The 23,595-nt window shown below is 40.4% G+C and overlaps 1 protein-coding gene across 12 annotated transcripts in view; it reads left to right on the top strand.

The window, feature by feature from the left end:
- The first annotated feature begins 3,639 nt into the window (after window positions 1-3,639).
- Window positions 3,640-23,595, top strand: part of LOC116040003 (protein NLRC3-like) — a 46,262-nt gene continuing 26,306 nt past the window's right edge. For 8 of the 12 annotated variants that reach the window (XM_031285208.1, XM_031285202.1, XM_031285211.1 and 5 more), the window contains exon 1: window positions 12,101-12,243. In XM_031285208.1, the coding sequence (XP_031141068.1) occupies window positions 12,116-12,243 (128 nt within the window). In that variant the 5' untranslated portion in view covers window positions 12,101-12,115. Of the gene's footprint in view, window positions 3,701-12,100; window positions 12,244-14,795; window positions 14,894-23,595 lie in introns of those variants that run through there. The other 4 variants (XM_031285212.1, XM_031285210.1, XM_035991322.1 and 1 more) reach the window with 3 other exon arrangements.

Here is a 23,595-nt window from a genome sequence, read left to right as displayed (position 1 = left end):
TAAACTTAATTAAATGATTAATTGACTTATTTTATTTTTGTATGTATGTCATACAATGTTATTTATGTTAATTTAATATCTGATAAAATGGCATTACATTCTCAAAAACCTGAAAATAAAGAATTGGAAATGGGTGAGAAGGGATTATTTTATTCAGTAAATGGGAGATTTTTTGTTTAAATCCAGTAGTTGACGGTAATGCAGCTTTTTGGATTCCAACCGCCATTAAACCCCAAATAAGATGTAAAAGAAACTACTTAACCCTTGTTTTGTCTTCCCGTCGACTATGCAACTTTTGGTTTTTCTGGGTCAAAATTTAAAATTGAAAACGTTTTGCTCGTATTTTCAACGTTTTTGTCACTTTTTTCAACGTTTTTGTAATATATCCATGTTTTTTATTCACTTTTTCTGATGTTCTTGTCGATTTCTTTTCTGCGTCTTTGACGTTTTTTCCCACGATTTTGAAGCTTTTTCCGACATTTTTGCCAATGTTCTTTTATCAATATTTTTTTTCAAATGCTATAAAATTTAATTAAACACCCAAATTCAATGAAAGTAATGAAGTGATACATTTTTTTTTTACTTGTGAAGAGCGTTGTATGGAACCATCCACGTTACTTTTTTTTTTTGGTAAAATTTGACCCGAGTATGACAGGAGGGTTAATGTAGCTGCTACATTCCTCAGTTACGTAAAGGTAACATTCACAGTTAAATATTTACATTTTAAAAGGAGCCGTTCCTTCAACATGCCCTGTGACTATGAAAGCTGCTGATCTTAATAAGGGCTTTTGCATGTCATTTCCAATAGTGCGCACACTGTTATAACTTAAAGTGTAACTCTCACCAAAATGCAACCTAGGGTCTTTTTGTGAATGTACCTGAGTCAAACTTTCGTTTAAAGGCATATTTAGGACGGAAGCGCTTAAGATTTAGGGTATTTTCGTTTTTCGGTCAAATGGCCTTTTGAATGGGAGTGCTAGGGACACTTTTAAGCTAGCCTCAAAATAGCTATTTTTAAAACACTAAGAACGCTCAACACAACATGAGACTTTGCTCCAAGTATCACCAGGGGCTCTACACCTTAACTACACCGGTGACCAAGAGATATACTAAATCTGTGGCTACAGATTTAGTATATCTCTTGGTTTGATATCGACTCGTTTTGACTGCCGAGGTGGTAGCAGCCGGAAACAACGAGCTAGCGTGAGTTGTTCAAAACCTTTCTTTTTAGTAAACTCTGGGTACACAAACAATGTTCTCAATGCTTTCGTTAAGGTGTAGAGCTCCTGGTGATACTTGGAGCAAAGTCATGTTGTGTCGAGCCTTCTTAGTGTTTTAAAAATAGCTATTTTGAGGCTAGCATAAAAGTGTCCCTAGCACTCCCATTCAAAAGGCCATTTGACCAAAAAACCAAAATGTGGTACATCTTAAAAGTGGCGCTTCTGTCCTAAATATGCTTTTAAACGAAAGTTTGACTCCGGTACATTCACAAAAAGACCCTAGGTTGCATTTTGGCGAGAGTTACGCTTTAAAACAAGACAATATATTAAACAATGTTCTTATTATTTAGCTATTCAAGTAGCGCATGTCGTACATCCCTGCCTTCTTCCTCTGCACCCTGTGACAGTGCCACCACAGGCTCTGCTGCCACAGATGCATCCCAGTCACTGTCATAGGCCTCTCCGTGAGTCTCGCAAAGATTATGCAAAGCATAGCAAGTCAGCACCATAAATTTCACCAGTTCTACATTTCTTTTCATAAGGCAACGCCACCTTCCCTTCAGTCTACCTAAAGCATTTACAACAACAACCCATGCCCTGCAGATTTTCTTGTTGTAAATCTGCTGTGAGCTGTCCAGTGTCATGGAATGGTTTTAAGAGCCAGTTCTGCAAGGGATAGGCAGAATCCCCCAGGATGTAGTAGCCAGCATTAACCCCACCGATGTTCCTGGTGGAAGCTGGAAAGTAGTTGCCACGACTGGCTAACTCCCACAATGTGGACAGTCTCAAAACCCGAGCATCACGCAAGCTGCCAGGCAGTCCTGCAAACACGTTCCAGAACAGTCCCTTTCCATCAACAACACCTTGAAGGATGATGGAGTGCCAGCCTTTACGGTTGAAATAGTCGCAGTGGTACTCTTGTGGTCATGGGCGTCAGTTTGGTTTGAAATGTGCTGGGGACAGAGACGCATTCAGAAGTACATTTCCAGAAGTGCTGGGTACAATGACGCATTTTTTTTTTTTTTTTTTCTCTTTTGCGCAGGTCATGTTTTGAAAGACGCTGTCCTGTAGCTTACTATTGAATAAAAACGTGGTTTAATGTACGTAAACAATGATCAATCATCACCACATTTCTGGTTCGATTTTTTTTGACAGTTTTCCGTGGTTATGAGGTGCAATATGAGAGAGAAATTTGGTAATCATTGATCATTGTTTAGGTACAAGCTTTTTCCTCACCATAGGCACCAATGAAGAAGACAACGCTAATGTGAGATAATTTATATAATCGTTGGATTTCGGTTCTTTTGACAGACTTAAGTGTTCATTACAAGATATGGCCATGATAGATTTGGTGATCATTGATCGTTGTTTAGGTGCATTAAACCACATTAAGCAGAATGTCCCGACAGGCAGTGTAGTGAACAGAGAGCGTGCAGCCAGCGCAGCAGCAGAGCGGCTGTGTGTGTGTGTGTGTGTGTGTGTGTGTGTGTGTGTGTGTGTGTGTGTGTGTGTGTGTGTGTGTGTGTGTGTGTGTCTGCCCTGTGGGGATAGAGATTGTTGTGGATTTTTTGGCATCTGTCGCTCAAGAATTATGTGTTATGGACTTTTTTTTTTTTTTTAAACTAAATTGAGCTCGAGGTTTTCAAAAAAAGTGGTGGGTACAAATGACTCATGACGAAATCTGGTAGGTACGCGTACCCACCGTACCCACCGTACCCACCGTACCCACCGTACCCGACACCGGATAAGCGGACGAAGATGAATGGATGGAGGTTCCTGGAAATATCTTTGCTCGTTTTGTAAAACACAAGCAAAATATTCACACCTTTTTTGTAAGATATTGGAACCTTTTATTGGATAAACATCAATATGTATAAATATAAATAGTATAACAATATACTTTATTATATTTTACAAACAGAGTTGGAGGATGTGCCATTTTTTTGGCTACCATCTATGTTTGGATTATGATAAAGGATTGCAACTGAGGAAAAAAGCTTAGTCTTTTTTTTATTGTGCAACAAACAGAATAACTTCCAATTCAATATTTTGTGTCAAATCCTAGGACACTTTAGAGATAAAGTAGGTCTAGACCACACTATCATTTACAGAGACAGTAAAATAAAACATTACAGAAAAAGTACTTTAGTTTGAAACCAAATTTATTTATGACTTTTAGGATGAGAAAACAAAACTCATTTCAATTCAACCTGCTCAAGCCAAGAGAGATTCTTAAAACGGGTGTTTGAGCACACACACACACACACACACACACACACACACACACACACACAGTAAATGAGGGAAGGAGGAACAACCGGTTGATCCAGGTACATGAGAACAGGGAGGAGCAACGTTGACAAACTGAAAGTGCTGAACACTTTCAGTTTGTCAACGTTGCTCCTCCCTGTTCTCAGTTCAGACTCCATTTTGAGTCGACAGAACAGAGCAGGAGGAGAAAAACTGAAGGCTGAGGCAGGGTGAGTGTTCATCCAACAATTTATTATTTTACTGTCAATGTTTCTCAATCAGTTTTCTCCCTGTGGACCTTAGAGGAAAGAAATGTAAGAATGAACTTACATAATATACCTTTAACAAATACAATGATAAGTTATGATACTGCATGGACTACTATAGCATACTATCAGTCTTTACTACAGTTGGTTGTTGAGTTGTGTATATATGAGTATAGGTAGCCATAATGTTTAATAATCCGTACGACACTTGTCCTATACGTAAGTTTGTAAAAGAACCAATTACAGGAAGGGCACTCTAAGTTTGGTGTGTGTGTGTGTGTGTGTGTGTGTGTGTGTGTGTGTGTGTGTGTGTGTGTGTGTGTGTGTGTGTGTGTGTGTGTGTGTGTGTGTGCGCGCGCGTGCGTGTTGTATCCTGTTCTCTCAGTCTTGCGTATGACTCTTGAACAAACTTGTTTGTCTTGATTCTCATGTTGTGACCTCACAGTCAGCGTTCCTGTTGTTTCTCTCAGACTGACTTCAGATCAGAAGATGAGTGATGTGGAGGAAGAGGAGGACGGAGCAGAGTCTCTAGTATCTGGCTGTCAGTCTATGAAGAGTGACCGGTCAATAGAACATCCTCCCCTCTTCAGTAATGAACCTGGACCCTCAGACACAAAGTAAGAGACTCTTTTTACTGTCAGCTGACCTGATGAAGATGATGCATCGAGGATGAAGAAATGTTCTGCTAAAAGATTTATACTCATGATGCAGAACTATTAGTGCAGATACTGTTTCGAACTTTTCTGGGTTTTATAGCCACAACATTCAGATTGTATTTCTGCAGCAAAACATTTGAGAGTGTTGTTAAAAGGCTCTGACACACCAACCAGACGGCTGACCCATACCTGTCAAGTTTTGGATTTGAAAATAAGGGAAATTTTCCGGCGCCCACCGCGAGCAGTCCCACCACCCCAACCAAGCTCCAGTATCCCTTACATTTTAAGACAGGTGTACAAGAAAGCTAAAATCACCACTGGCTGCAGAATGCTGAAAACATTTACAATTTATAACATTGCTTGTCTTTACATTTTATTTTCATTCCACACATTCTTTTCATTTCATATTGCTTTTCTTTTACAGTTTTTCTTTTCATTTCACATAACTTTTCTTTACTCTTTTAGTGAGTTATCGTACAAATTTGTTGCAGACTTTGCATTCTTTAAGACTGTTTTGGAAGGAGTGTATTTGTGGGCTGGGTCAGAGTGGTTAATTTTACATGAGAGTAGAGCGCAAACAGTTCTGTTGTCTAACGTCATCCTATTCTCTGTAACAATCTTTCGTACCATGTTAAACACCCTTTTTGAACTCATCATCTGACCTCACACACTAACCTCCCGACAACTGCCCCCTACAGTACCTGTAGTAGGCTGCTGCAGGTATCGCAAGGCTAGTGACAGAGCTCAGATTGGGAATGTTTTTGTTTTTTTTTACTCCGCCCGGGCCCGGGGTGTTATTATTTTTTAATAACGCAGGTTAAAATACGGGAGATTTACGGGAAAATACTAATATGGGAGGACGGCGGGAAAGAACGGTAAAATATGGGACTTTCCCGGCCAAAACGGGATACTTGACAGGTATGCCGAGAAGTAATACAAAAAATGAAAACCGGAAATGACGAATGCGTCACGTGGGTCTGGCTTCTCCAGCCGATAGTAATGGCGGCTCGTTCAAAATACGATCTCGTATTTTACGAAAATAGTTCACCGAAACGTGTTTCTGAAAACATTTTAAGAGAGAAATAGGCCGTGCAGTTGCTGAATCGGTCTTCATTTCAGATCAACAAAGGTCAGTTTAAAAGATTTTCCTCAGATTTTGAGAGACTCTAGTCACGCTCATCCCGCTCCCCGTTTCCGTCTTATCACTCCACCAATCAGATTGGTCATTGAGTCTAACTGCCCGCCCTCCGACCCAGCAAGTCAGGTTGGCCAAAATGAAGGCCGACTGCCCACTGGCTGATTTCAACAAGTCAAATCGGCCCAAATTAAAGCCGACGGCTCCTCCCACGGACGACGGCACAGACCACACCGAACAGACTCGAGTCACCGACCTCGCCAGACTGTCCAACGGCCGATTATCGGGCTGGTGTGTCAGGGCCTTAACAGCGTTTATAGAGAAGATTTGCTCACCTTGATTATGTGTGTGTTTGATTTTGTTTTTAAACAAACTACTAATGTGAAATATGATGAAAGAAATTTAAGCTCAAAGCTCTTCTGACTAATGATTCAGAGCTTGTATCTGAAAGAATTTAATTATTTGTAAGTGAACCGTTGAGTTTAGATTCTCTGCACCATATATTGTTGGACACTTTTTTTGTCTTTTATTCTGGCTTTTTATCAACTAAACAACCCACAAATAGAGACAGTAATCTTCAGCTTAAAGGACAATTCCGGTGCAAAATGAACCTAGGGGTTAATAACGTATGTGTACCGAGTCGACCGTTCTCTGGGATCTGTTTTCATGCTAATCAAATATGTCTCTAATAGGGTTGGGTACCGTTTGGATATTTACTATTCCGATGCTGAACCGGTACTTTTAAAACGATTCCGATTCCTAAACCGATTCTTGAAAAACTGAAAAATGACATCAAAGAAAGGCTCTTTTTAATGGAGTTTTTTTTTAAATTGAAAATGATTTACATTTAACAATATATTAACGTTTTAAAGTACTTAAATATATAATAAGTAAACCTAAGTCACCTAACACATAACTACAATAATTTAACAAATAACAGTTACACTATTAACAAGTAACAAAATAAATGTTGAGTTGGTATGCCAACCACCTTCAAACTTTAGCAGTTCTTTTGCAGAAAAATGACTATATCTGCTTTTCTGGCGAGATACTACACCTTTCCTGACTTAATGCATGTCCTGCACAGGAGAAACCTCTCTCAGATGGTGTCCAAGAGGCCTGGACACACAGGGAGGAGTTTGAAAGGGCAGACAATCTGGGGAGGCTGTCCTGCTTCCCCCACCACCAGGCTACAGGGTCTTGTCCTGAACGATAGACTAGCAGAGCAAGTTTACTAGCGATCCCGTGCAGTGAATGGTTAATATGCCTTTTACGTCCGTTTCGGTGAACCCAGAGGGAAAATATGGCATTTTCAAAGTAGCCTACATTGTTCCATAGTGGAACCGGGTTTTGGTACCCAACCATAGTCTCTAACTTTTAACAAGCTACTGCAAAACAGGAGGTTAGCTGCTAATGCTAGCTTTCGGGGCACTTGGTAAATCACTATTTCTATACCACTAACAAGGCTCAAAATAGCACCACCCTTAAACGGTAGCATAATGAGGGTCCTACACGTTAACTGAAGCATTGAGAACTTTGTAAGTGTACAGACAGTTTATTAAAAAGATAGTTTATAAAGACAGTAGCGTTCATGTTTACATACGGACACCATCTTGGAAAACAGTCATGACCAGTCGAACCAGTAACATAGCTCAAACACAGCGTTCGTGATTCGACTGCTCATGACTGTTTTTATGTTAACATTAACGCTACTGTCTTCATAAACTAACTTTTTAATAAACTGTCTGTACACTTAAAAAGTTCTCAATGCTTTTGTTTACATGTAGGGACCCTCATTATGCTACCGTGGAAGTGTGGTGCTATTTTGAGCCTTATTAGTAGTATAGAAATAGAGATTTACCCTCTGCCCCGAAAGCTAGCATTAGCAGCTAATCACCGGTTTGCGGTAGCTTGTTTCAAGCTACATACACATTCGATTAGCATGAAAACATGTCCCAGAGAACGGTCGACTCGGTACACATCTGTTATTAACCCCTAGGTTAATTTTGCGGCGGAATTGTCCTTTAAGCTAAGATTAGAATTTGAATACTACATCACTCTGTACAAGGCGCTGTACCTTTGCCATTAGAGATTATATTTGTCAGGGTTATTAAGTTTTCTTTTTCTATTTCCTGTTGTTCATTTTTGTAGTGTTCATTCTTTTTTTTTCTTCAGAGTGATTCCTTTTTCTATTCCAGTCGTTACCACTGTGCTTTTGATGCACCTTGCATAAAAATCACTTATGATGCAGCATAGACTCTTTCAACTGTATGAAAATGCATTTTATTTGACTTACTACACACAATGAAACATTATGATAAAGCATGCATTATTAGATGCATTAATACAACTTCACTTTCCTTAAAGGTCCAGTGTGTAACGTGTTTAGTTGTTCATTATCAAAATCTGTGTTGCCCGTTCACAAACTTGTCCTTTTTCATGAATATTTACCACCACCATCAATTCCAAGTATTCCTTTTGGCTTGAAATTTTGCATTTGCAGTCGCATGAACTGGGGTAGACGCTCCATATTCATGCTCCATCTTGAAATACGTTAGCCGGCTCCGCCTTTCGCGTTTTCGCTGTCGCATAAGCGTTTTTTGGCATGGGCGAAGCGGGCAGCTCCCCAGGACGGCATTTTTTCATGACACATGGGGGGCGGCACGAGCACTTAACTGACTTGCTGAGAAGCAGAAGCTGTGTGAGAAGGGGAGGGGGGCGCGGGGGACAGTTTACTTCTGGGTCTCCCAAATGGAACGGTCCGGACAAAGGGGGGGAACGGGGGACCACGAGCCTCCTTGAGCTCATCACTTTTTTTTTTTTATATTCTTTTTATTAAACATTTTAGTTATTTCAAACAGAAACATATTAAAAGCAGAAACACAGCACAGAAAATAATATTAATAACCATATCTATGGGCATGTGGATAATTTACATACAGCATCTCGTCATATGGTTGTACCTACATTTTATCCAGTTTGTGGTTATGACCTTTTAATCTTCAGACAGTTTAAAATATTCTCCCATTTTTTAAACAGGTGCGATTTACCATTGAGACAATACCTCAATCTTTCTAGAGTTACAACTTCAGATATCAGAGATTTCCATATCTGAATAGAGGGGGCATCGCTACCAACCCATTTGACCATTATAGCCTTTCGAGCCAGCATTAGGAGAAACTGAAGAGTCTCTTTGTGAGCTCTCAGAGGGTCACGTATAAGCCCCAGTAGGTACATGAGTGGGCTGAGTGGGGTTGTCTGTCCTATCACCAAACTGATTTCACTGCATACTGCCTGCCAGAATACCTTGATGTTCTTGCACTCCCAAAGACAGCGATATCTAGTGCCCTTAGCTGAGTTACATTAAGGACAGTTCGGAGAAACACCTGGAGTGTACTTACTGTATATATAAGATGATATGTAAACATTATGTAGAATATTGAACTGCATTTCTTTGTATCTATTACAGATTGAAATTCTAGAAGGCAGTCTTACTATTTCCTCCCACGACTCAGAGTCAATTGACATTTTAAGCAGCATATTCCAATTTGTTTCAGTTTGTCTACCGTTAGAGTCTGTAACTCAGAGTAGAATCTAGACACAAAACGTCCACGTTTCCACAACAGTCCAGTAGAGTTTTTTTCAAGCAAGTAACAGTTCGTTGGTAGCTCCAGGGATCCAGTCTTTGATTTTACGTAATGCCTGATCTGGAGATACTTGTAGAAGTCTTTGGCAGGTATATTATATTGAGATCTTATATCTTCAAATGTTTTAAATTTACCTTTGTCCCACAGATCATACATTCTCCTGATACCAGCTTCTTGCCATGACTTGAGATTGAGACCAGCGCCCTTTGCTGTTAAATCTGGGGTATTTACCAGAATTGCAAAAAAGTTAAGAGCCTGAGACTTCCCAAATAACTTCTTCAAAATACTCCATGTCTTGATAACATTATTAATTAGGTAATTGTCTTTAACAGCAGTTGGCAGTTCTCTTGCACGTTTATCTAATAAGTTTATAAGACAGAAGGGTTGGCTAGTTACTTTTTCAATCTCAAGCCAAGGTGTCGCATCATGTTCAGTTGCCCACTCTGAAACAATTCTAGCACGAATAGACAGTACATAGTTCTCAATCTTTGGTAAGCCCCACCCACCCTATTGCTTTGGAAGTTGTAAAGTATCCATTTTAAGCTTAGGTTTGAGCTCAACACTTTTATGCATGATAAGGATCTATCAGAGATCCACCCCAACTTTTGGACTGCTCTGAGGATTGCACTTATTCTGCCAGTCACTGTGGCTCAAGCAGAGAGGAGCCCTGATGTGTTTCCCCTGCTGTATCACCTGTCCCTTATTTGCTCATTACCTCTTGTATTTAGCCTCTGTGTTCCCTTTGTCTTGTGTCAGATCGTTTTGTGTGTGTTTGCTTGTGCCTGTCGTGTCAGTTCATGTCTGTTTTTTTTGCTCCCTGGTTTTCCTTTGGTCTGAAGTTTCTGGTTTGTTCTGCTTTGGATTTTTTAGATTCCCTGTTCTTGTTTTTCTTCACTCTGGATGCGTTTTTGCCTGCCCCTCTCAGGACTCCCTTTGTTAATTTGTACTTTGTTTTTTGGACAAATAAATCCGCCAACTCAGACTTCTCCTGCCTGCCTGCCTGTTGTCTGCATTTGGGTCCTCTAATTCCCTGAACTGTCACATTTGTGCTACTTACAATATTTATTCTATATTTTATTTGTATATTATTCTTAATATTTTATATTATTGTTGCTCTCTGCTCTTGTTACATTTTTTATATATCTGATTGAATATATTTTTGGCACATTTATTTATATATATATATAAATTAAATTGATAATTGAATGTAATACCGCACCCGCTGCGCCGATTCTCCGACCAATCTCCCGCTCCATTGTCCACTCACTGGCGAACAATACCCCAAGGTACTTGAACTCCTTCACTTGGGGTGAGGACTCATTCCCTACCTGGAGAAGGTGCTCCATCGGTTTCCTGCTGAGAACCATGGCCTCCGATTTAGAGGTGCTGATCCTCATCCCAGCCGCTTCACACTCGGCTGCGAACCGATCCAGTGAGTGCTGAAGGTCACAGGCCGACGATGCCATCAGGACCACATCATCCGCAAAAAGCAGCGATGAGATCCCCAGCTCACCAAACTGCAACCCCTCTCCACCCCGACTACGCCTCGATATCCTGTCCATAAATACTACAAACAGGATTGGTGACAAAGCGCAGCCCTGGCGGAGGCCAACTCTCACCTGAAACGAGTCCGACTTACAGCCGAGAACCCGGACACAGCTCTCGCTTTGGTCGTACAGAGATTGGATGGCCCTGAGAAGGGACCCCCTCACCCCATACTCCCGCAGCACCTCCCACAGTATCTCCCGGGGGACCCGGTCATACACCTTCTCCAAATCCACGAAACACACGTAGACCGGTTGGGCATACTCCCAGGCTCCCTCCAGGATCCTCGCGAGAGTAAAGATCTGGTCCATTGTTCCACGACCAGGACGGAATCCACATTGTTCCTCTTCAACCTGAGGTTCAACTATTGGCCGAACCCTCCTTTCCAGCACCTTGGAGTAGACTTTACCGGGGAGGCTGAGAAGTGTGATACCCCTGTAATTGGCACACACCCTCTGGTCCCCCTTTCTCAATTGCACAAATCCTTCATTAGAACATTTGAGAGAGAATCCAGTTATTTAACTATTGCAGTTACAACAGCAACATAATTTTGTTTTTTTTTGCACAATCTCCACCTCCAACATTGCCAAAAGACAATGAACACAATTCTGCACAAAATATGACAGTAAAAGTTATTAGAACTTAAATATACACTATATATAGTATATACAAAATTCTGCACAAATGTTTGTGCAGAAATTTGTGTGTTTTTCTTTTTTTTTTGGGGGGGGGCTCGAAGGGGGTCTTGCTACTGGGTGCTGCTAATGCTGCTAATGGGTATCATAGCTTCCCGGCCCCGGCAAGTTTGAAGAAGGAAACATGGAGGACCACACGTATTCAAAATCCAAATTTCAGGAACAGGAGTCTTCTTCTTCTTCGCCCAGAAAAAGAAAAAGGAGATTGAAAAGAGCAAGAGAGCGGCTTTTTGAAGTGTGAAGGCTACCGTAGCTGTAATACGTACTTTGAACTGCGTGGCAAGAGAGAGTTAATTGATATATATGATCTCAACGCTAGATAGAACTTCCTACACATACTACACCTTTAACAAATACAATGATAAGTTATGATACTGCATGGACTACTATAGCATACTATGAGTCTTTACTACAGTTGGTTGTTGAGTTGTGTATATATGAGTATAGGTAGCCATAATGTTTAATAATCCGTACGACACTTGTCCTATACATAAGTTTGTAAAAGAACCAATTACAGGAAGGGCACTCTAAGTTTGGTGTGTGTGTGTGTGTGTGTGTGTGTGTGTGTGTGTGTGTGTGTGTGTCCTGTTCTCTCAGTCTTGCGTATGACTCTTGAACAAACTTGTTTGTCTTGATTCTCATGTTGTGAGCTCACAGTCAGCGTTCCTGTTGTTTCTCTCAGACTGACTTCAGATCAGAAGATGAGTGATGTGGAGGAAGAGGAGGACGGAGCAGAGTCTCTAGTATCTGGCTGTCAGTCTATGAAGAGTGACCGGTCAATAGAACATCCTCCCCTCTTCAGTAATGAACCTGGACCCTCAGACACAAAGTAAGAGACTCTTTTTACTGTCAGCTGACCTGATGAAGATGATGCATCGAGGATGAAGAAATGTTCTGCTAAAAGATTTATACTCATGATGCAGAGACATTAGTGCAGATACTATTTCAAACTAAGATGGATCTTTTCTGGGTTTTATAGCCACAAAATTCAGATTGTATTTCTGCAGCAAAACATTTGAGAACCTCCATTTCAGAATTAACATGAATACAACCAAAATATTTAAATGTTGTCCAAATGTTGCTGTAAAGATTTGCAATCTGAAAGAATGTCCTTCAGAAGAATTTTTGAAGTAGTACTATGGGAGTGGAGGTAAACCTGGACCACTTTGTGGTACACCAAAGCAGGGAGGGATGACGAGTGGCAAGAATGTGCCTCAAGTGTACTGGCACATGGAGCCAGAATAAAATTTTCTGCACATTAGCTGCCCAATAGTAGTGAATAAAACTGGGGAGAGCTAGTCCCCCCACATCGCGTCCCCTCTGAAGTAAGCCTTTGTTAACTCTTGGAACTTTATTCTTCCAGATGAAGGAGGTAATGGATGCGTTAACTGATTGAAAAAGTTATTTTGTCAGGAATAATGGACATTGAAACAAATACAAATACTTTGGGAGTACATTCATCTTCACCGATTGTACCCTCCCTGCAATAGTCAGAGGTAGACTGCTCCACCTTTGAAAGTCAGCTTTCATTTGGTTAACTAGAGGTCTAAAGTTAGCTCCAAGAAGAGAGGTGAAGGAACACGTAATGTTTATTCCAAGATATTTGAAACCAGAATGTGTTAAGTGGAAGGGGACTGCTTCTTGTTTAATTTGCATTGCCAAATCATTAATGGGGAAGCATTCGCTTTTCTGATAATTAAGTTTGTAGCCAGAAAAAGACCCAGAATTGTTCAATAGTGATACAATTACGGGAGCGATAGTTTCTGGATTGCTTACATAGATCAAGAGATCGTCTGCATACAGAGAGACGAGAGATGAGAGAGATGTTCCTCAGTCCCACGCCCAACCCTCCGTAACAACAACGACGACTTCAATGCAAATGAAAGAGGCTCAATTGCCACTGCAAACAGGAGCAGGGAAAAAGGACATCCTTGACGTGTCCCACGTGACAGGGGGAAAAATTTGGAATGAGATTGATTCATTTGAATACATGCTTGTGGGGACGAATAGAGCAGACGGATCCATGCCAGAAACGTGTCACCAAACCCAAACCTTTCCAATACGGCAAATGTATTTCCACTCCACCCGGTCAAAGGCCTTCTCCGCGTCCAGAGAGATTACAGCTTCTGCAGTCGATGAGGGACCAGGGGAGTAGATCACGTTAGCAAGTCGGCGAATATTTGAAAAAGAGTGGTGACCCTTTATAAAACCAGTCTGGTCCTCAGAGATTACTTTAGGGAGAACGGATTCTAAACAATGTGCCATCACCTTGGCTAAAATTTTTATATCAACATTTAGGAGGGAGATAGGACAGTAAGAGCCACAGTTAGTAGGGTCCTTGTCCTTTTTGAGGAGTAGTGTAATCTTAGCTTGTGTGAGGGTTGGGGGCAAGGAACCGTTTCCAAATGATTCGTTAAATACTTATAGTATAATAGGTGCAAGTTTATCTTTAAATTTCTTAAAAAATTCGGGGGGGTAACCGTCAGGTCCTGGAGATTTACCAGTTCGCACGTCTCCGGTGGCTGTAGTGATCTCTGACTGTGTAAGAGGTCGGTCTAACCCTTCCCTGTCTCCAGGCTCAATAGTAGGTAATTCTAAATTATCTAAGAAACTGTTCATATTCGTAACATCTGATGGGAATTCAAACGTGTAAAGTGTAGAGTAAAATGTTGCAAAAGTATTATTGATTTCCTTTGGGTTGGTGACTATATTTTGATCCTGATCTCTCACTTGGGGTATAAGCCGTGAAGCAGCCTGACGTTTCAGCTGGTAAGCCAGCAATCGACTAGCTTTTTCTCCGTACTCATAGTAAGTGCTCTGGGTCCGCAGTAATAAGTATTCAGCCTGGTTGGTGGATAGAAGATTAAGCTTAGACTGTAAAGCTATCTGTTCTTTATATAATTCTGGGGAGGGGCTTTCAGAGTATTTGCGGTCTAAATTAAAAATTTGATCCGTCAGGTCTTGTATTTGTTTGCGGCGTTCCTTATTGACATGTGCTACATAGGAGATAATTTGTCTTATTCAGACCACTTCTAACCTCAGTTCAAACCTAACTCACTCAAGATAAGCTGTAGTAAAGGACATAATAAGCTCTTCTTTAATGGAGCCGCAGAACGTGTTTGTATTAATAAACAAACTACAGGCAGATCACTACATGTTTAATAAGACAGTCAGAGAGGAAAAGCAGTTATTAGTGTTTATGAAAGCAGGAGAGTTGAAATACAAGGAACATTTTCATTACAGACTGAATTCAACTGAAACAGTAACAACACTTTTACTGTTCACTGTTAACATCAGAGCTTTGAGACAGTTTTGGTCAAATCTTGATATTAATCAAATACAATCAACAAATCATTTTAGTTATAACAAAATGTTTCACAGAAAGAGGAAAATGAGTGATGTCTCTGAGGAGGAGCAGCCGCCCAGATCCAGAACCAGAGCTGGACTGCAGACAGCCGGTCAGACCTGCACTGTACAAAGTAAGTCTGTACATCTGTCTGATGTCTTTGTGTCTGAAAACTTATTGTAAAACAGTGACATGTCATACAGCACAACTGTTTACAATCATTATATATATATATATATATATATATATATATATATATATATATATATATATATAATATTATATATATATATATATATATATAATATTATAAGTCCACCTGAAAGTTTGATTTTGCGCCAGCGAACATATCTGCTCTGTATCACTCCTACTGTGTTCTGTGACAGAATATCTTAACCCAAAGGAATACATTTATTTTTAATATGTTTTGGTTTATTATAGCGCCCCCTTTCTTTGCATTAACCAATCGGCATGCTACGGTGGCCGACAGGGGCAAACGCCCTGCAACTTAAGAAAGCACATGCAAATAGACAAACAAGCAAATTAAGAAAACAACTTCATTAATTTGACAACACATGCGCAGCATTCAGCAAACACGCTGCAAATACACACAACACAACCTAATACATAAACACGCTAAAAATACACACAACACAACCTAATACACAAACACGCTGCAAATACACACAACACAACCTAATACATAAACACGCTGCAAATACACACAACACAACCTAATACATAAACACGCTGCAAATACACACAACACAACCTAATACATAAACACGCTGCAAATACACACAACACAACCTAATTCATAAACACGCTGCAAATACACACAACACAACCTAATACACAAACACGCTGCAAATACACACAACACAACCTAATACACAAACGCGCTGCAAATAAAAAACGATGCAAAAAGAAAAGCACACAAACCCCGAAAACAAATGCAACAAAAAAACGCAGCGCGTTTGCTGAATGCTGCGCATGTGTTGTCAAATTAATTAAGTTGTTTTCTTAATTTGCTTGTGTTTTGTCTATTTGCATGTGTTTTCTTAAGTTGCAGGGCGTTTGCTCCTGTCGGCCACCGTAGCATGCTGTTTGTTTTCTATCTGCATAGATGGAGATGGAGAACTTTTAAACTGTAAAGCAGTAAGGTCACAGGTTTTTTAGTCTCGCATTGCCAGACCTTCCTCCACAGCGCTGCGGAGGAGGGTCTGGCTAGTCCACACAGCATTCTGGGATGGGAGAAAAACATGCTCTGGTTTATTGGCATTTCTTTAAACTAATCACAATTGTCTAGTCCGCATGGAGCCGCTGCAAAATAGCCTCTGGAAGGAACTTGTTTTGGTGGAACGTGTACGTTCAAAAGTTGTTTTAGTCGTGCAACAGAAAACTCAGATTGGACAGATAGTCTAGCTAGCTGTCTGGATTTACCCTGCAGAGATCAGAGGAGCAGTTAACCATAGTCCTCAGAAATCCACCGCAGTTTAAAATTACAACACAAAGAAAGTGGAAGGTAACGGACATCGGCGAAAAGACATGCATCTGGCGGAATTTCCTGCGACACCGGAGCAATCCCAGAAGTGGAACGTCGTGGATATAGACTACAGGTCTATAGGCACACAGGCACACTAACAGCAGCCTGAGACATAACAATTGGCACAGGCTTTGAACAACAGCCCACAACAGCCCGCATCTAGCTTCCTGCTAAAGTCTTCTCTAAGTTACAAACACACGTGTTGTCCTGAGATCGACTTATTGAACAAACGACCAAACAAACCACTGAGTAAAAGTGCACTGCTGACATCTGTTTTAAAGCTACAGTGAAGTGCTCATTAGCTGGTCAGTTGCAGCATATTAAGCAGCTAAAAAACGTACCTGCTGGTATCAACATTGGTCAGTCTAGATGCTTAACAGGGTCCTCTCACTTCACTACCTCTCCTAACAAAACACTGCCTGTCCTCAGCCTCAACTTTGTCTCTCACAGTTTTTCTGTGCTGTGTTGTGCTAAGCCATGAATAAATACATTTCCACTGCAGCCTCACAGCAGGGAAAAACCGAGCTGAGCTGTCGTAGCTCTGCTTCGTAGCATGGTCAACAGGAGCCAACCTGAGATGGTCATCTCCCTCAAAACAAAGCCTTGTCTGCAGCTAAACTTACAACACGTGTCTGTGCTAGTGATCAGAGAGAAAGCTCTCTGTACTTTTGTAGTTTCTAACTAAGTCTCTGTGGTTTGGAGTTCACTTTCCCTACTGTGTTCCTGTTTGTACTTTCAGATAGAGCTTTATCTTACTGTTTACTGATAGCTTTAGTCATGTCAGAAATTTGTAAACTTACTACTGATATAAGCAAACATTTCCTGTTGCTGCTGAGGCTCCGTCTCCTCTGCATGTAAACATGTAAACCGACACGCAGTCAGAGGCCGAGAGACAAAGGAGCATTTCTGAGGTTTCTCTTTAAAAAAACATTATTAACAATAAATGCAATTTTGGAAGCCAAATAGCTCAGTTGGTAGAGCGGGCGGCCATATCTAGAGGTTTACTCCTCCACGCAGCGGGCCCGGGTTCGACTCTGACCTGCGGCCCTTTGCTGCATGTCATTCCCCCTTTCTCTCATGTCTTCCTCTGTCCTGTCAAAAATAAAGGCCGAAAATGCCCAAAAAAATCATTTTAAAAAATAAATGTAATTTTTACTTCAAGAAAGGATTATTGCTTTACAACCTTTACTTTTTTATACGTTCTTATATTGATCATCTTCATATTGGTACTAAAAATAATGACCAGATTGTCAACTTTTCCTTTTTCTTGTTTTCTCTCTCACCTTCTCTTTTCTAGTGAATGGTAGTCAGTATGCACATAAGATCAGTGTGAAGAGGACATGTGAACGTGTTTCTGAAGGACCTGGTAAAACAGGAAGTGGAACATCCCTCAACAAGATCTACACTGCGGTCTACATCACAGACAGATGGAGTGAAGATGTTAATACCCAACATGAGGTGAGGCAGCTTGAGACAGCTTCCAAGATGGAGACCCTCTCTGATGGAAATGAACGACAGCTCAGTCCATCAGGATATCCAAGAGTTCCTGAAGTCAGAGAACCGATCAGAGAAGAAACTCTCTATGATTGACTGCTCAGCTCTGGCCTACATGCTGCAGATGTCAGAGGAGGTTCTGGATGAGCTGAACCTGCAGAAGTACAACACATCAGAGGAGGGACGACAGAGACTGATTCCAGCTGTGAGGAACTGCAGAAGGGCTATGTAAGTACAGATGTGATTAACATTTTTGATCAATGTAAAGCTTAAGTCCTCAGTGTTAGAGTGAACATACACACTTTAGAGACATGCACAATATAATAGGTACACTCTATACACGTTTTCTTAAATAGTTTAAACATGATTATTAAAAACATTTGTACATGTTACACTGCAAATGTCTTTATGTATCAAATGCTATGAAGACAAATCTGGCACTCAAACTTTGTGATAAAGGACCGACCAGCTGGCTCCAGCCGCTCATGTTCATGCGCTTTGTGATCTAAATGCATAGAGTCTGTTTTCATGATAAAAGTGTCAATTTGATTATATTTTAAATGTTACATTATCTGTCATCACAGACTTTCTCGCTGTCTACTCTCTGAGATTCATTGTGAAGTCATTGCCTCAGCTCTGAAGTCCAACCCTTCCCATCTGAGAGAGCTGAACCTGACTGACAACAAGCTGCAGGATTCAGGAGTAAAGCAGCTGTGTGCTGGATTGAAGAGTCCACACTGTAGACTGGAGACTCTGAGGTCAGTTAATGTATTGCGCTCACATTACGTGTATTTAAAGTGTACTTTTCAAAGGAAGGTTAAAAATCAAGGGCAACTGGACTTGGTTAACGTGACTTGGTGTTTTCAAGCAGAAACTTTGTCTTCTAAAGTTATAGAATTTATTTTTTATTCAGATTGAGGGGCTGCACTTTGTCAGAGATCAGCTGTGCTTCTCTGGCCTCAGCGCTGAAGTCCAACCCCTCCCATCTGAGAGAGCTGGACCTGAAAGACAACAAGCTGCAGGATTCAGGAGTGAAGCCGCTGTGTTGTTTTTTTGAGAGTCCACACTGTAGACTGGAGACTCTGAGGTCAGTTCACTGACTCGCTGTTACTATTATAGACCTGATAGGTTTAATTTAACAATTTAATCTAATTTATGTACAAAAGAATGTACCATAAACGTATCCATAAAGTTGTACATTTTCCTTTTGTTCATATTTTATGTACTATATTTAGTCAGCAGTCATAAACGACCTGTGTTTGTTAAAGAAACTGTAGATAATGTCCACTGTTAGTTGTTAAAGTAAATGAATGTTTATACTTTTTGGTAAAATAAATCCTTCAGAACACACAGCTGTTTTACGTATAGATAGATTATTGATCCTCTTATCACAGACCTGAATGAGGTCAGCATGTTATTAATTTGTGTTGACATGAATAGGTGTATGAATGTTGAAGAAGGCTGACATGATGATCCACAATAACACAATGACAAAGTCTCTCTACTCATTTCAGCGAAACGCTCATTGATTAGGACGTAGTAATGTTGAGCTTTTAAAACCTGAACACATCTGATTGGATTATAAATTGATTTGTATCTACATATTTTTTTATTCAGATTGATGGACTGCAGTTTGTCAGAAAGCAGCTGTGCTTCTCTGGCTTCAGCTCTGAAGTCTTCCAATCTGAGAGAGCTGCAGCTGAGAGACAACAACCTGAAGGATTCAGGAGTAAAGCTGCTGTGTGGTTTTCTGGAGAATCCACACTGTAAACTGGAGATTCTGAGGTGAGTTCACTGACTCTCCGTTACTTGTATAGTTATAGAAGTTGTACATTTCTTTTGTTCATATTTTCCTGTTTCTTCTACTAAATTTTGTCTTTAGACACAAAAGACAGATTTTGTGTTTGTTAAAGAAACTGTAAAAGATGTCCACTGTTAGTTGTTAAGCCCAGTTCAGACCAAAGATTGGTGATGAGACGAAACCATGTTAGAACGTTGCAGGAAAAGTTGCAGCGCTCTGAACCGGCCCGTCTCAGCTTGACTCAAGCCAGCTGATGGTGGTGTCTGCGACTCAGCCGGTCAAGTCTCCAGTGGCTGGTTTTAGAAAGTATCACACGTCACCTGTTTCAACAGCTAATAGTGAAGTCAGCTACTAACCATAGAAATAAAAAAGAAAGTACAATTTTTTTGGATTCTGTTAATTTAAATGTGTTTTAACAAATAATGTCTGATATTGATCATTCAGAACACACAGCTATTTAGAGGATCAATATAGTATTGATCCTTTAATCACAGACCTGACTGAGATCAGCAGCATGTTATTAATCTGTGTTGACATAGGTGAGTGAATAGGTGAATGAAAGTTGTGGTGACATTTGGATGATGTATGTAGAAGGGGGACATTATGAAGATCTGCAATAACACAATGACAAAGTCACTCTACTTGATTTAGAGAAAAGCTCAATGATTAGAACATACAGTAATAATGTTGAGCTACACATTTAAAACCTGAACTAATCTGATTGGATTATAAATGGATTTTAACTGTTAACTGTTTTAACAATTATTCTTTTTTCAGATTGATGGACTGCGGTTTGACAGAGATCAGCTGTGATTCTCTGGCCTCCGCTCTGAAGTCCAACCCCTCCCATCTGAGGGAGCTGCAATTGAGAGACAACAAGCTGAAGGATTCAGACGTAAAGCTGCTGTGTGATCTTGTGGAGAGTCCACACTGTAGACTGGAGACTCTGAGGTCAGTAGAGGGCTGGAGGCAGTATTGAACTAAACACAGCAAAGATCCAGTATTCCCTGTAAACCTCCAATCTTCTCAGTGAAGCTGTGAGAGGAGAATGATGTGAGGCTTTAGGATTGCACAGCAAGACAGACAGAGAGAGGACAGTCAGCCAATCAGATACACCAGAATCTTGTTGTGATCATGTGTTTGATATGACGTGAAGACGACTGGTCATGTTAAAAAAAATGGATTACAGTATCACAACATCATCATAAAATTGTCCAAACATTAAATCTGATCTCAAAGTATTTGTTCTCTCATTTGAACACTAAGCAACTGATCGGTTCATCTTTGTCGCAGCTCTGAGATCAGTCTGACTGAATCCTGCAAATCACTGGCTCTTATTTCATAGAACCAGCATTACATTTAGTAACCATGTGGTCTTTATACAGTGCAGAAGCTCTGCTGAAGTCCAGTAATCACAGCTGATGTTTTACTGTTCAGTCTTGTGTCTTATGAACATGTCGGACCTTTAACATCATCTGTCCTTCTGTCAGAATATTTTAATAACAGACTCCATATTTACATATTTGTCATGTAATATTTAAAAGTAGACTAAACTCTTAGATGGTTTTTAACAGCTTTGAACCCAACAGCAGTAAATCCATCAAAGTGAACAGTGAACATCTCTCTGTTTCTGCAGTAATGAATTGTTCAGGACTCTCAGCAGTTTTTTTTCCACTGAGTACTTATTTGAAATCTGGTCTGGTCTGTGAGCTTTGAGCTCAGTGTGTTCGCTCCAATACATTAACATGAGAGCGGAAAAGAAGCAGGCTGCGCTACACAGTCGCTCCACTTGTGGTCTGAATAGGACTAATGTCCCTGCTGGTCTTTTACTGGATGTGCTGCATCACTGACTGACAGCTGATGAAGGGAGTCTCTGTAAAAACTAATTTATCACTTCTGTTGTCTCCTTTTTACATCAGATGGAAGTGGACTCACTAAGAGTGAGAGTGAGAGGAATGAGGATGTGTTGAGACACGATGTGGAGTCCACCGTCATCCCTGCGTATCCCTCTGGATCTGGACTGCTCTGTTGCTGCTCTGTCCTTCTACACAGTCTCTGCAGACACACTGATACTCCACTCCTTCTGCTCCACACTTCCGCAACACCTCTTCCACCCTCCACCTGGACCTGGGTTTCATTTTCTCTTTATTAGTTGGAATGCTGATTCAGCAGCATTCCAACTATTGTTATGCTGTTCTTCATTTATTTATTATTCTATACGTTTTTCGGTCGTCCGTAACTTCTGCATATGTTCAGCTATTAAAACCATTCAACTTCTAAAATGTTCAGCTCTTTCAGCAGATGATGGGACTTCTTCAACTTTTTTCTACTATTTATACTCAAATATTAAGCATATATATATATTTTTTTTTACATTGAAAGTCAATGGAGCCCTCTTCAAAACCTTAAAGTGCCCATATTATGAAAAAAACACTTTCTGGGATTTGGGGTGTTATGTTGTGTCTCTGGTGCTTCCACACACATACAAACTTTGAAAAAAATCCACCCATGCTGTTTAGAGTGAGATACAGTTTCTGAATGTGTCCTGCCTTCAGTCTCTGGGTGAGCTGTTCAAAATCGGCACGGCTTGTGACGTCACAAGCCGAAACGAGCAGGCTAACCGCAACCATTAGCTCGTAGCGTTAGCTGCTAGCTAACGCATGCTAACGCTAGCATGCTACCTTGTTCTCAATAGCAAAGTACTGCTACAACACACACAAGTTCACCATAATCTACAAAAGAACTACTTACATGTGCGCCCTCATTTAGAAGTCTCCCAGCTAATCCTGCCTTGTAACTGACCGAAGTTGTAGAAAGAGCCTTTCTTTTACTGTCTATGGAGCTAGCTAGCTGACATGATCTACATCTGAGCTACTGCACATGTGCGAGTGCAATCAAAGATAGTACAGAAGAAGAAGAAGAAAAGAGGTCTCACTCTGTAGCTAAAACAGAGACCAGGTGAAAAGAGGCTCTGCAGCAGTGAGAGAGAGTGGTGCAGTACAACAAAAAGATGGTGTTTTTTGAAAATTAAACCATGTAAACCTATTCTGGTACAACCTTAAAATACAATTATGAACCTGAAAATGAGCATAATATGGCTGCTTTAAAATCTTCTTCCGCTCCCAAAATTTTCAGCTCCTTCATACTTTTGCCTAAAGACGGCAAACACACTTTAAAATGTTCACAAAAACTTCAGGTATTCGGCTATCGCTTTTCAGTTTGATATCTTTTACAGTTTTTGTGAAAAAGCTGTTTAAGTTTAGGACATTTCAGGAAATTCTATCGAATATAATGGGTGTGTATTGCGAGACTTAGAGTGGATGATGTCATCGGCCAGAGCACAGAGCCTTAAAAAAATTATTTTTATATTTATTTGTCCCTTCTCTATAAATTGCGCTCACACCCACAATATTTACTTGTTATGCACAATTCATACATCAAAACATACTTAGTTTCAGCCAATGTGCTCAGTTATGCCATATGACTTATACTTTTGGCTTGGTGAGCTTCCAAATGACAACAGTTCCAAATCTTCCTCCATTCGCTGCCCTGTTAAACATCCTCCACATTTCCGAGCGAAATGCAGATTTTTTTAAATTGCTGATATGCCCACATTTTTAAGTTTATCCACATACATTTTATATTGATACGTTCACAAAGGCCTCGTGTCTCTCACGGTTAAGTCACTGTTTTGATCAAATGTACTGTTTTGGATTTATTAAGGCTTCTTTGAAGGCATCCTCAACAGCTGTCACACTGTATCTCACTCATAAGCATCAGCAGGTGTGGTAATTACAGATCAAAGACAGGCTTTATTAGAGTTGAATGAACACCTACCATCTAGTAGGATGGTTATAGTGTAGTGGATATGACACATGCTCATGCTTTTCCTCTCCTATCTTTCCTCTCTTTTTCCTCTCTTCTCTTTCTCTTCTCTCCTTCTCTCTTCTCTCCTCTCCTTCTCTCTTCTCGTCTCTTTCTTCTCTTCTCTCTC

The sequence above is a fragment of the Sander lucioperca genome, chromosome 14, assembly GCF_008315115.2.
Source record: "Sander lucioperca isolate FBNREF2018 chromosome 14, SLUC_FBN_1.2, whole genome shotgun sequence".
NCBI lineage: Eukaryota > Metazoa > Chordata > Actinopteri > Perciformes > Percidae > Sander > Sander lucioperca.
The sequence above is the reverse complement of the archived record's forward strand: the minus strand, read 5'-3'. Positions and strand labels throughout refer to the sequence as shown.